The following is a 12,916-nucleotide window of genomic DNA, read 5'->3' on the forward strand; positions in this document are numbered from 1 at the left end:
TTGGCCTGATAACACGCACACAAGTTGGCACAAAGGGGTTTGAATGGCTATTAAAGGTAATCATCCTCACTTGTGATCTGTTTGCTTGTAATTAGTGTGTATAAAAGGTCTATTCATGTCTGGAATCCTGACAGACCCTTGGATCCACTGCTGGACTGATGTTTTTGGATTCTGAGTCATGGGGAAAGCAAAGGAATTGTCAAAGGATCTGCGGAAAAAGGTAGTTGAACTGTATAAAACAGGAAAGGGATATAAAAATATAACCAAGGAATTGAGAATGCCAGTTAGCAGTGTTCAAACTCTAATCAAGAAGTGATAAATGATGGGTTTTGTTAAAACCAAACCACAGTCAGGTAGACCAACTAAAATTTCAGCCAAAACTGCCAGGAAAATTGTTCGGGATGCAAAGAAAAACCCAAAAATAACTTCAGGTGAAATGCAGGACTCTCTGAAAACATGGTGTTGCTGTTTTAAGATGCACAATAAGGAGGCACTTGACGAAAGATGGGCTGCATGGTCGAGTCACCAGAATAAAGCCATTACTATGTAATTGCCACAAAGTATCTTGCTTACAATACACCAAACGGCACAGAGACAAGCCTCAAACCTTCCTTTTTGACCACAACCATAAACACTACATTTTGAGAGAAGTCAACAAGGCCTATGATGACAAGTACAGAGGTGGATCGCTGATGTTTTGGGGGTGTGTGAGCTACAAAGGCACAGGAAATTTGTCATAATTGTTGGCAAGATGAATGCAGTATGTTATCAAAAAATACTGGAGGAACATTTGCATTCATCAGCCAGGAAGCTGCACATGGGATGTACTTGGATATTCCAACATGACAATGATCCAAAACACAAGGCCAAGTCGACCTGTCATTGGCTACAGCAGAATAAAGTGAAAGTTCTGGAGGGGCCATCTCCGTCTCCTGACCTAAATATCATTGAGCCACTCTGGGGAGATCTCAGATGTGCAGTTCATGCAAGACAACCCAAGAATTTACAGGAACTGGAGGCTTTATGCCAAGAGGAATGGGCAGCTTTACCATCTGAGAAGATAAAGAGCCTCATCCACAAATACCACAAAAGACTTCAAGCTGTCATTGATGTTAAAGGCGGCAATACATGGTATTAAGAACTGGGGTATGTAAGCTTTTGATCAGGGTCGTTTGGGTAGTTTCTGTTGCCATTATGATTTAAAAAGAGTAAACACAGTTGATTGCTAATAAATGGCTTCAGCCAAACACTGACCATGAGTGAAAGAAAAGTTTGTGTTATCATTCATGTTCTCTGAAAAATGGCCAAGAAATCATAAATTCTGCAAGGGTATGTAAACTCATGAGCACAACTGTGTGTGTGTGTGTGTGTGTGTGTGTGTGTATATGTATATGTATATATATATATATATATATATATATATATATATATATATATATATATATATATATATATATATATATATATATATATATATATAATTTATATTACAAATGTTTTGCCATTCATTTCAGTTTTAAACTGGCTAGGTTGTTTTACAATCACTTTAATTTTGGTTTTGTATTCAGGTGGTTGGAGTGCCATTTGTTTGTTCATTTACTCAAGAATTTTTTGGATTTTATGCCCTGTATATATGCTGATGAAAAATCAGACTGTCAGTAGGAGCCGCCTGTACTGGGTATTGTAAGAGGCAGAGCATTGGTGGATGGTATAAATTCTGTGCAATTACTTTTAGCTCCTTGAAAATACTTTTTTCTTTTTTACCGGGAGCCTGGGTAATAGAAAAAAGACATCCACGGCAACAGCGGACGAATGGAGGGAGAAATTTTGTGCTCTTTACATATTTTAGGCCCATTCACACCAGTGGGCATGCACTATGCATCACACTGTTTACATGTCCTTTTTCTCTAGTCTGTCCAGGACAGCACTAGAGAGATAGGCTCCACCTCTAGAGGCAGGAAACACAAAATTCAGATGCATAAAGGGCGGCTTCAATCCCTCTTCCCCAGTCTTTGTGTTTCCTTGGAGTAGGAGGCTGGATGGGAGCTCTCCTTCCCCGGAGCCTAGGAGCTGCCTAAGGGAGAGGGGGAAGGAGGTCTGCAAGTACCTGGATAAGGATGTCAGGCATCTGAGTTCCCTGGTCAGGCTGCAGAGGAGCTGGTACCAGCGTCCTCCCCCAGGATAGCCCAGGTAGGGCTGGCATTTCCCACATGGGGCTCACGGCGGTCTGCTGGCCAGATACTATGGTATCCTTGCAAGAGTCCGGTGAGGGGTGGGTGTAGGCCTCGAGTTTCCGGTCTGTGGAACGCAGGAGGAGGGCGGGGACTTCCAGCTCACCACTTCCGGTTCCTGGCCACACTGCGAGCATAGATGCTGTATCCATGGCTGTCTATTTAAAAACCGCCAGCCACAGGACGGTCCTGATCCACAGCATGATGCTCCAGCAAGGAACAGAGGACAGCATGGGTCTAGCTGAACCAGGTGGCAGTGGTGCTGGCCCATCTCAGGTAGGCAGACACTGGGATGCCTTTGACCTACAGGACGGGGGGGGGGGGGGGTGGTGGACTCAATGTTAGCACCCATAACGCCCCCCTTTTTCTTAGATCAGATCCAGGCTAAAGAGTCATGTGAATCCCGTCAGCAGCTGGTGGGGTGCACATAGATGTTGGTGAAGGTATACACCCACTGGTTGGCTAAGGTTTTGGCTAAGAAGGTTAGGGCTAAGGTGTCCATCATGTACGAACAAATTTAGAAGGATGGAACAAGCCCCTTTGTAAACCCTGTTTTGATAAATTGGTTTACAAGGAGGCAATGGGGGCATGCAAAGAATTGATTTTTGGAATTCAGAGAGAAATTAAGGCCATAAAGTCGTTGCTGTCAAACCTTGAAATCCCAAACCAATCAGCCCCAGAGGAAGGTGACGAATCAGGGAGAGAGAAATCTGATCCTTTGGATGAGCCAAGTGAGATGGCATCATCCAAAGATATTCCGAGCCAAGGGACAAGTTCACCCAGATACAGGCTCTCGCCTTATTGGGGGTGATCTACGAGACGCTAGATATCAAAGAAGAGCAGGCCTCCTTGTCCCTACATGACCAGATGTATCAGACCCTGAAAGAAGACCAAAGTCTGAAGAGGAGATTCCCCTTCAGCAAGGATTCTGCCTGTATTTTGAATAAAGTGCCCAGGACGCAGCTTTTTCCCAGTGCGCCAAATCAACGGACCTTGCCTTTGAGGACATGGGTGTCCTTGGGGAACCCATGGACAAGAGGATGGAGGTATACTGCTAAAAAGGTCATGCGAAGTAGCCATGACAAATTTAAAACCAGCAATGGCTACAACAATAGTGGCTCATAATTTGGAAGTCTGTCTGGGCCAGTTACAAGGCCATTTGGAAAGTGGGACTGCCAGGAAGGAAATTCTTGATTCCCTTCCCATGCTGCACAAGGCGGCAGGTTATGTGGCAGACACATCTGCATAAGCGGTCAAGCTATCGGCAAAGACTGCTGCCCTAGTAATTTCCTCTCGCAGGGCTTTATGGTTAAAATCTTGGTCAGGGGACCCAGCCTCAAAAGTTAGGCTGTGTGGCATCCCATTTGAAGGAGACCTCTTGTTTGGGCAAGATCTGGAAAAAGTCGCCCATACTGCCGACAAGAAAAAGGCTTTTCCTATAAAAAGTAAGAAAGCCCCGGACAAGGGCCATCACGCGGACAGACCCCTAAAGGGTAAACCTCTAAGAAACAGTGGGGAAGGGGGAATCAGAAAGGTGTCCTGTTTTCCTCTCCTAAGAAAAACACCAAATCCCAGTGACTTGGTTCACATGGGAGGGAGATTGGGCCAGTTCCTCCCACAATGGAAAAGACTACCCCAAATGCATTTATACTTAGGATAATCAGGGAAGGCTATTGAATCCAATTCAAAGGCACTTCGCCCGCAAGGATGTTCGTAACCACTCCTCCCAGGGATCCTCAGAAGACAACAGCCTTGTCACACATTGGCGACTTGGTAGACCAGTGGGTTCTTATTCTAGTGCCACAAAGAGAAATAAACCACGGTTTCTACTCTCATGTTTTCATAGTAAGGAAACCGTCAGGCAAATTCCGCCTAATATTGAACTTAAAGTTACTGAACAAATGGGTGACCTACAAGAAATTTTGGATGGAAACAATCTTAACAGTAAAGTTAATTCTTCCCCCCGATTGCTTCATGGCCTGCCTCGATCTGAGGGACACCTATTTACACGTCCCCATCCCAAAGAATCTCAGATGTTTGTGGGTGGCAATCAAGTGGGGAAAGCAGGTCCAAAATTTCAATTCAGGGCCCTTCCATTTGGCCTGAACTCATCCCCCATGATTTTTACAAAAATCCTGGTGGAAGCACTAGCCCCCCTGAGACTGAAAGAAATATCGGTCATCCCATACTTAGACGACTTTTTTTTTTTTTTTTGCACCCTCTGCGCTCCAATTGCAAGGAGATCTGCAGGTGGCCATTTCCTTTCTGGAAAACCTGGGGTGTTTGATAAACAAGGAGAACTTGAACCTAACCCCGACACAGGTCTAATAGTACTTAGATTTTCTGCGTCACTGAGTTCACCAAGAACCCTATCTCACAGAGGAGAAAGTAGAAAAGGTGAAGGCGACAGCAGCCTTTTTTCAAAACAATCTGGCAGTTTCCATCGGGTCTAGGTCTCCTGGCAGCAACAATCCCTGCAGTACCATGGGCAAGGGCCCATCTCGGGTGTCTCCAGGCCAATATTCTGAACAGCTGGGACGGAGCGCAGGAATCGCTGGACACGACCTTCCGCCTATGTCCAAAGACCAAGAGGTCTCTGTGGTACTGGAGGGATGAAGAGAACCTTGTGCAGGGTCTATTATGGTCTGTTCCAGTGTCCGTCCAAATCACCACAGACGCCTGGGGCTGCGGGGCCCACTGGCGGTCAAGAGTAACCCAAGGGTGCTGAAAGAAAGCACAGTCCCAAAGATCACCAACTGGAGGGAGTTGCAATCGATCTGGAAAGCGCTGAGGGCATTTGCAAGAGAGCTGAAAAGTCACCACATACAAGTCCCCTCAGACAGTGTGGTAGCAGTCTCTTATTTAAACAAACAAGGGGGAACAAGTTGTCCGTCAGACTAGTGACCTCCATATTTTCTTGGGATGAGAGGAACCTGAAGTCAATATCCGCAGTCCATCTAAAGGGAGTGGACAATCACCTGGTGGACTTACTGAGCCGACACCAAGTGTATGAGCCTGAATGGTCTCTAAACGGGGAAATCGTCTAGCTAATGGTAGAGAAATGGGGCCTTCCAGAGGTGGATTTGTTTGCCATCAAATGCCAAGGTTCCAGTATACTTCTCGCTGAAGAGAGAAGTAGGGGCCAAGGGGATAGACACCTTGGTTCAGAAGTGGGCATTTCGCATTTGCTACACTCCCCCCACGTTAAAACATGAGGAAGTTTAAGAGCGCACCACAATGAACCTAGTGGTCCTGTATTTGCCGAAGAGGCTGTGGTTTTCCAAGCTGTTACGCCTGACAGAGGAGCCTCCCCTCATTCTGCCCAAGAGGAATGATCTACTGTCCCAGGGCCCAGTTCTATTACCAAAAATACAGATCCTGAAATTGTCAGCTTGGTGTCTGAAGAAAGCCTCCTGAAGTCTAAGGGGCTCTCGGACAGGGGGGATGAACACAATTCTTTCTAGTAGAAAGAAGGTAACCCAAGCAATTTATGTTAAATTTTGGAAAGTTTTCTGTTCATGGTTAGATACCAAGAAGTTGTCTGCAGGTAATCCGGCACTCTTGGAGTTTTTACAAGACTGTGCGGATCAAGGACTGGCCATTAGTACATTAAGAGTGCAGGTATCAGTCTTGTCTGTCTGTTTTTTTTTTTTTTTTGGAGTAACCCCTGCCATTAAGCCCCGCTAGTTAGGTTCTTTAAGGGGTTCGCTAGGATTAGGGAATTCTGCCAAAATGGGACCTGTCGACAGTATTGCAAGGTTGGATAAAATGGTCACAAAAAGAAAGAGATGTCCTTAAAATGGGTCACGCTCAAAACTGTTTTTTAGTGTCCATATCCACAGCTAGAAGCATTAGCGATCTGCAGGCACTTTCCATTAAGGAGCCTTTCGTGAAAATTTTTGAAGACAGACTGGTATTGCGTACAGACCCAGGGTTTGTGCCTAAAATGGTGTCAAAATTCCACAGGACTAAGGAAATTGTTTTGCCTTCTTTCTGTGGGTCCCCAACCAATCCAAAGGAAACAGAATTCCACCAACTGGATGTGAGAGAGCCTGTGTCTTACAGTTTTTGGAATTATTGAAAATCCAATGCTCTATTTATTTATTTTGCATTCGGGAAAAAATTGTGGTTCCAAGCTTTGAAAGGCACAATCGCAGGTGGATTAAACAAGCTGGTGGATTAACAAGCTATTGCTTACAAGATTGAAAAAAAGGAATGTATTTATCCCCCCCATGGCTCACTTCACATGGGCACTATCGGCTTCTTGGGCAAAGCGAACAGGAGCAACACCAGAACAAATCTGTCAAGCAGCAACGTGGTCAAACTGCTTGACTTTCATGAAGCATTATCGATTGGACTCAGTGCAAGACCAACCGTTTGGGAGAAAAGTCCTCCAAGCAGTAGTCACCCCCTCCCCCCCCCCCCCAATCTGGTAAATTCTTGTTGATCCTCTAGTGCTGTCCTGGACAGATGACTAGAGAAACCTAGAGTTAGACTAGTAACTCTGTTTCTAGGCGTCATACAGGACAGCAGGGATTCCCTCCCTATATGCTGTTACAACTTTGGACGAGTGTCTTTGTTGTTTTAGAAGCCGTTCCAGGGAAGTTCTCGGTTAAAGACTGGGGAAGAGGGACGGAAGCCGCACTTTATGGATCTGAATGTTGTGTTTCCTGCCTCCGGAGGTGGAGCCCATCTCTCTAGTGCTGTCCTGGACGACTCCTAGAAACAGAGTTACCGGTAAGTCTAACTCAATTTTTTTTCTTTCAAGTGTATTGAAATGTTACAGAATGACGTTTTTCCTTCTCTCTCTGTTCTGCTTCTTTTTTTTTCTTAAATCGCTTACCGATTTGGTGTGAACTGAAACAATAGGACAAATTGCCCAACACTTCCCAACACATATGGTGTGAATAGGCCCTTAGAGGTTTCATTTGTCTGGTGACCTTGAAGAGAATAATGCATTTGATCTGAGTGCCATCTGATGGCTGCTGTTTCTCTCTTCTTTGCAGTTCAAGAGTTATTATCGGAGGACCAAGGCTGTAGCCTTCCTGCCACTCCGCAGTCCATCTCTGATCTGAAGTCTCTGGCTACTGCTCTGCTGGAAACCATCCATGAGAAAAATATGGTCATTCAACACCAAAGACAAACCAACAAGTATGTGTTTCTTTCCCTTTTGGCATCCTGTCTTACTGTCAGCTTGTAGAGAAAGGAAGTGAAAACAAAGTGTTTCATTAAAGCTTGGGAAAAGAAAATCAGCCAAGTTGCAGCTTCTGTAACTGGAAAACACATTGGGTTCAGGATCACAATATATCTAATAAACTTCTGTCTGGGGATTCTGCTGCCTGTTTTTCTTTAAAGAAACCATAGGAACTACAGTGCCTTGAAAAAATATTCATACCCCTTAATCTTCCACATTTTGGCATGTTACAACCAAAAACACAAAGTGGCACATAATTGAGAAGTGGAAGGAAAATGATAAATGGTTTTCAACATTTTTTATGATTATCTGAAAAGTGTTTGGCATGCTTTTGTATTCAGCCCCTTTACTCTGATAACCCTAACTAAAATCTAGTGGAACCAGTTGCCTTCAGAAGTCACCTAATAAGTAAATAGAGTCCACCTGTGTGTAATTTTTAATCTCAGTATAAATATGGCTGTTCTGTGAAGCCCTCAGAGGTTTGCTAGAGAACCTTAGTGAACAAATCTCATCATGGAGGCCAAGAAACACACCAGACAGGTCAGGGATAAAGTTGTGGAGAAGTTTTAAAGTAGGATTAGGTTATAAAAAAAAAAAATCCCAAGCTTTGAACATCTCGCGGAGCACTGTTTCAATCCATCATCTGAAAATGGAAAGAGTATGGCACAACTGCAAACTTACATGGTTATCCACCTACACTGACAGACCGGGCAAGGAGAGCATTTATCAGGGACGCAGCCAAGAAGCCCATGGGAACTCTGGAGGAGCTGCAGAGATCTTCTGCTCAGGTAGGAGAATCTGTGCACGGGACAACTGTTGGTCCTGCACTCCATAAATCTGTCTGTTATGGAAAAGTGACAAGAAGTAAGCTATTGTTGAAAGAAAGCCAAAATTAGTCCTGTTTGCAGTTTGGGAGAAGCCATGTGGGGGACACAGCAAACATGTGGAAGAAGATGCTCTGGTCAGATGAGACCAAAATATAACTTTTTGGCCTGAAAGCAAAACGCTATGTGTGGCGGAAAATGAACACTGCACGTCACCCTGAACACACCATCCCCACCGAGAACATGATGGTGGCAGTATCATGTTGTGGGGATGCTTTTCTTTAGCAGGGACATGGAAGCTGGTCAGAGTTGATGAGAAGACTGATGGAGCCATATACAGGACAATCTTAGAAGAAAAGACTTGAGACTGGGGCCGGAGGTTCACCTTCCAGCAGAACAACGACCCTAAACATAAAGCCAGAGCTATAATGGAATGGTTTAGATCAGTGGTCTTCAACCCTGTCCTCCGGGCCCACTAACAGGCCAGGTTTGCAAGATAACTGAAATACAACACAGGCGGTATAATTTGCTGCTCAGTGATTGCACTATTCTAGTCTGCATCTCTCCAAGGTAATACATACAACCTGGCCTGTTAGTGGGCCCAGAGGACATGGTTGATGACCAACGGTTTAGATCAAAGCATATTCATGTGTCAAAATTGCCCAGTCAAAGTCAACACTTTTCAGATTTCTTTCTTTATTTTTATTTTTTATTTTTTTTGCACGCCACACTTTTCAGATTTTGTAAGAAAGTTAGAAAACAATTTATACATTTCCTTCCACTTGACAATTATGTGCCGCTTTCTGTTGGTCTATCCCATAATAATCCCAATAAAATACATTTAGTTTTTTGGCTGTAACATGACAAAATGTGGAAAATGTCAAGGGGTATCAAAACTTTTTCAAGGCACTAGGGTTTTCTAAATACATTCTGATAAATACATTTCAAATTGTTTCTTTCCATAACTATTGGGTAATAATTGAATTGTAACCCCTTTTTGAAGCGAATCAATCACGATTGTAGCAGATTAGATCTGAGGCCGTAAAGTATTTCTGATGTTTTTACAGCAAGAGCTTTCCTAGCTGTGCTCCTGCTTGAGCTTTGCCATAATTCAGCATTATGTTGTCACCTAGGTTGTGAGACTGTACTGTACTTTGGTTTCATATTAGAAAAAAAGGAAGTGGTGCTATTAAGTTATAATTTAGTAATTACAATGGCTGCTTGCTTTAAAATATCCTGTTATTTTTTTTTAACTGGAATTCTAAAACCTTTGTAATTGCCTTTAGGTGAATGGTGTTACCACATGTATAATTGTTAAAAAACAAACAAAAAACAAACACATGATGGGTAATGCATCCTAGAATCGGCCACGCTGATATCACTATTGCCCTTGCAGAAACCATAAAAACTTTACCTATTACATAGATCCTATTATACGCCTCAGAAGCTGTTAAGTTTGGCAGATGCTTAGATGACACTTGTCCGGGTGCACTCATTCACATGATGTGGTGGTGCCCCAAGCTCCATAGGTACTGGGAGGCAATTTTACAAACTTTAAACTCTGTCTTTAAACTATCCTTCACACTGGACCCATTGTTTGTCTCTTAGGTTATTTGGATGAGGAACTTGTTCCACCCACCGCTCAGATCCCAATGGTTTGCTGCCTCTAACAGGCGCGTAAGCTTATAGCACAGAGGTGGTTGGCGAAGCTCCCACTCATTCAGATTGGGTGCAAGCCGTAACCCAGGGGTGCCCAACCTTTTGAAGAGCAAGGGCCGCTTAAGTGATCTGGTAAGAAGTCGTGGGCCACAGTGAAATGAAATGGTTCAGTATAACCAGTCACGGGCCACAGTGAAATTAAATGGTTCAGAATTTCGATTTTTTTTTTTTTTTTTTTAAGCATAATGAACATTTTCTTGCTGTGGTCGCTGGATACTGGCGGGAGGGAGAGGAGGAGAAGCCGACTTTCAGCTGTTGCAGGAGGTAAATGGAGAGGTCTGGTTCCTGTATATATCACCTTTGCCTACCCGCCTGTCCAATTGTAAAACACAATGTGATAGGGAGGCCAAACCCACCCCCCAGGAGCATGGGGCGGGGTTGCCATTGCAACCCCTGGTGCTACACCAGTGGTTGGGGGGGTGGTAAAAACCACCCGCTTCCCAAACCTCAAATGTAAACAAGCTGTTACTGTCCCGAGCCCTCTATAAGGCTGCTTTTACACTGATGCGCTGTGATTTATCCACACCACAGGTGCAGCACAGTTTACCTGTGGCTTTCCTGCATGTTAGTTGTGCTTTGCCATAGACTTCTATTATATCTAGCGAGTGTGGTGCACTTTCTGAAAGCGTACCAAAACTCCTTCATTCTGTTTGAGGTCGAGGGCCACATCAGGGGTCTCCGTGGCCCATAGGTTGAGCACCCCTGCTGTAAATGATAGAATATTGAAAGAGAAGTTTATATATATTGAGAGGATGGCCAACAAAATTTGATAAGCTTTGGGAACCTTGCTTAGCTATTCTGGGACTGGGACCTCACTTGTTATGGACAGATTACTGGGATGACTCTAGAAGTTTATATGTTATGTTGGTACAGTGATGGAAATCCGTTTCTATAGTATACTTGAGTCTTTCATTTTATTTGTCGTTCCTGAGGGGGATACTCTAAATGTTCTATGGTACACCGGTTAATTGGTAACTACATATAGTTGTGATATGAGTCCTACAGTTGTATAATTTGAGTTCAGTCAGAAGAATTGCACAAATGATCGTTTGAGTAATGCCATTTACTGTAAGATTGTTTACTATACTGTATTTCTGTGAACAAGAATGTTTTGTATAATAAGCCAAAGCACACCAATTTCTGCTTAGCCCTGTTTCACACCAGTGTGATTTTGAAGTCGCACTACTTCAGCACGACTTTAAAGCAGTGCGATTTAATGTGCAGCTTGCTGATATCTGTGTGACTTAATTTAACAGATGTTAATGCAAGGCGCACTGAAATCGCACAAATAGTGCGGGAACCTTTTTCAGTGTTGGTGCGAATTGAGTTGCAGCAATTTGAACTTTGCTACGAATGGGGTTCAACTTTTCATGTCTGTGATGATGCCCTGGAGGAGGGGCAAAATGCGTCAACGTAATTTCCGGTCTACAGTCTAACCACTGATGCCATTTCCTGCCTCCGTGGAACGCACGCCAGCTGAGCGGTGATCGCGGAAGTTTTTTCTGAATGTTTGTATTTCCATTAAGTAAGTAGCGCTTAATGCGCAGCTCTTTGAATGAAGTCTCACGATATTTCACCATATTTAGTTTCTTTTCTTATTGGTGGAACATTTATATGAGAATCCCCCTGTAATCCAGTGTGTACCTGTTGCTTTTTGGAATCCCTCTACACCATCAGTCTATGCATTTGCCTAATCGGCTCCGGTTGCCTGTTTGGTGAGTTCAGTCCAAGAAGGGGACATATTGTGTTGCACGTTTAGTATGCTGGACACTTTATTAATTTAATGAATTTTGATGGACACTATATATTTATTATTTGTATATATTATATTTCTTTTGGACACGTTTATGATGATACTTTAAGCACAATTATGGTGAATATTCATTTTTTTCACCTTTGAGCATATTTATTTTGTCACTATTGCTAGCTCTGTTCCCACTGGTATAGCATTGTCATGTGACTTTGAACTGTCAAGTTGCATGACAAGTCGCACTGGTGTGAACCAGGGCTTATTATGTATTTATGATGGCTATATTGAGTTTTGGGTCTCTGTTGTTTCAGGACGCAAAGGTAAGAGGGTAGGTATGGGTTTCTCCTATTATTGTTTCTTTTTGTTTTTTCCTGGATGTACTGGCAGACTTGTGTTTTACTTTATATTGTGTATGTAAAGATGAAAAACCTTTTTCTTTTGAAAATAAAAGTGATTCAATCTTTTTTTTGCTTCAGAATTCTAGGTAATAGAGTGGCGGAGTTGGAGAAGAAACTCCGTACATTAGAAGTGTCTGGACTGTGGAGTCTTCCAGGTCAGTTTTGCTACAAGAATTGCCCTACGTTTTTTCTGCTCCTCTTCCACTGTGCATCACTTCTCTTGGAGGCATATTAAAGCTAAACTGTAGGCACAAACATGCCCATTTATACATATCCCTAATGGCCACGATAGATTTAAATAACCACACCTAGAAATTAGGGGTGACATCACTGTGATGTACAGAGCTGAGCTGCAAGAGAGACCAGCCGTGACCCGTCTTTATCACAGGAAGCTCCTGTACATACAAAGTACACCAAGATTCAAGTAACAATACACATTACTCTTGCATTTAGACAAGATTTGATTACCTTGGAATTGTTTTAGTTGTGCTATTCAGTGAAGGTGTAACTCTAGGCAAAACTTTTTTTATTTTTTTTTTTACTTTTTGATAGAATAGAGGTGGGTTAGAGCCTTTATTGAGATTTTATCTCTGTCCCCCCAGTGGGAGGACTCACCCCTGAGTTTGTACTGGTGTGACCATTTATCACCAATGTTCCAACCGCTTTTTAAAAAGGGCAATACTCCTCATTTTGGGAAATTTCCCCTAAGTTCCCATTGGGTTTCTGGGGTAGGAAGTCTAGAGACTTTTCCCCAGTGGGACACCGCAGAAAATAACCATTGCGGGGGTTTTATCCAAAAA

The 12,916-nt window shown here is 43.3% G+C and overlaps 1 protein-coding gene across 4 annotated transcripts in view; it reads left to right on the forward strand.

Moving 5' to 3' along the window:
- CCDC149 (coiled-coil domain containing 149) overlaps positions 1-12,916 on the forward strand; it is a 145,225-nt gene that overhangs the window by 106,036 nt on the left and 26,273 nt on the right. For all 4 annotated transcript variants that reach the window (XM_077477692.1, XM_077477694.1, XM_077477693.1 and 1 more), the window contains exons 9-10: positions 7,238-7,382; positions 12,195-12,271. In XM_077477692.1, the coding sequence (XP_077333818.1) occupies positions 7,238-7,382; positions 12,195-12,271 (222 nt within the window). The remainder of the gene's footprint in view (positions 1-7,237; positions 7,383-12,194; positions 12,272-12,916) is intronic.

The sequence above is a fragment of the Lithobates pipiens genome, unplaced genomic scaffold, assembly GCF_037356315.1.
Source record: "Lithobates pipiens isolate NorthernLeopardFrog02 unplaced genomic scaffold, aLitPip1_a1.2 Scaffold_13, whole genome shotgun sequence".
In the NCBI taxonomy this organism is placed as follows: domain Eukaryota; kingdom Metazoa; phylum Chordata; class Amphibia; order Anura; family Ranidae; genus Lithobates; species Lithobates pipiens.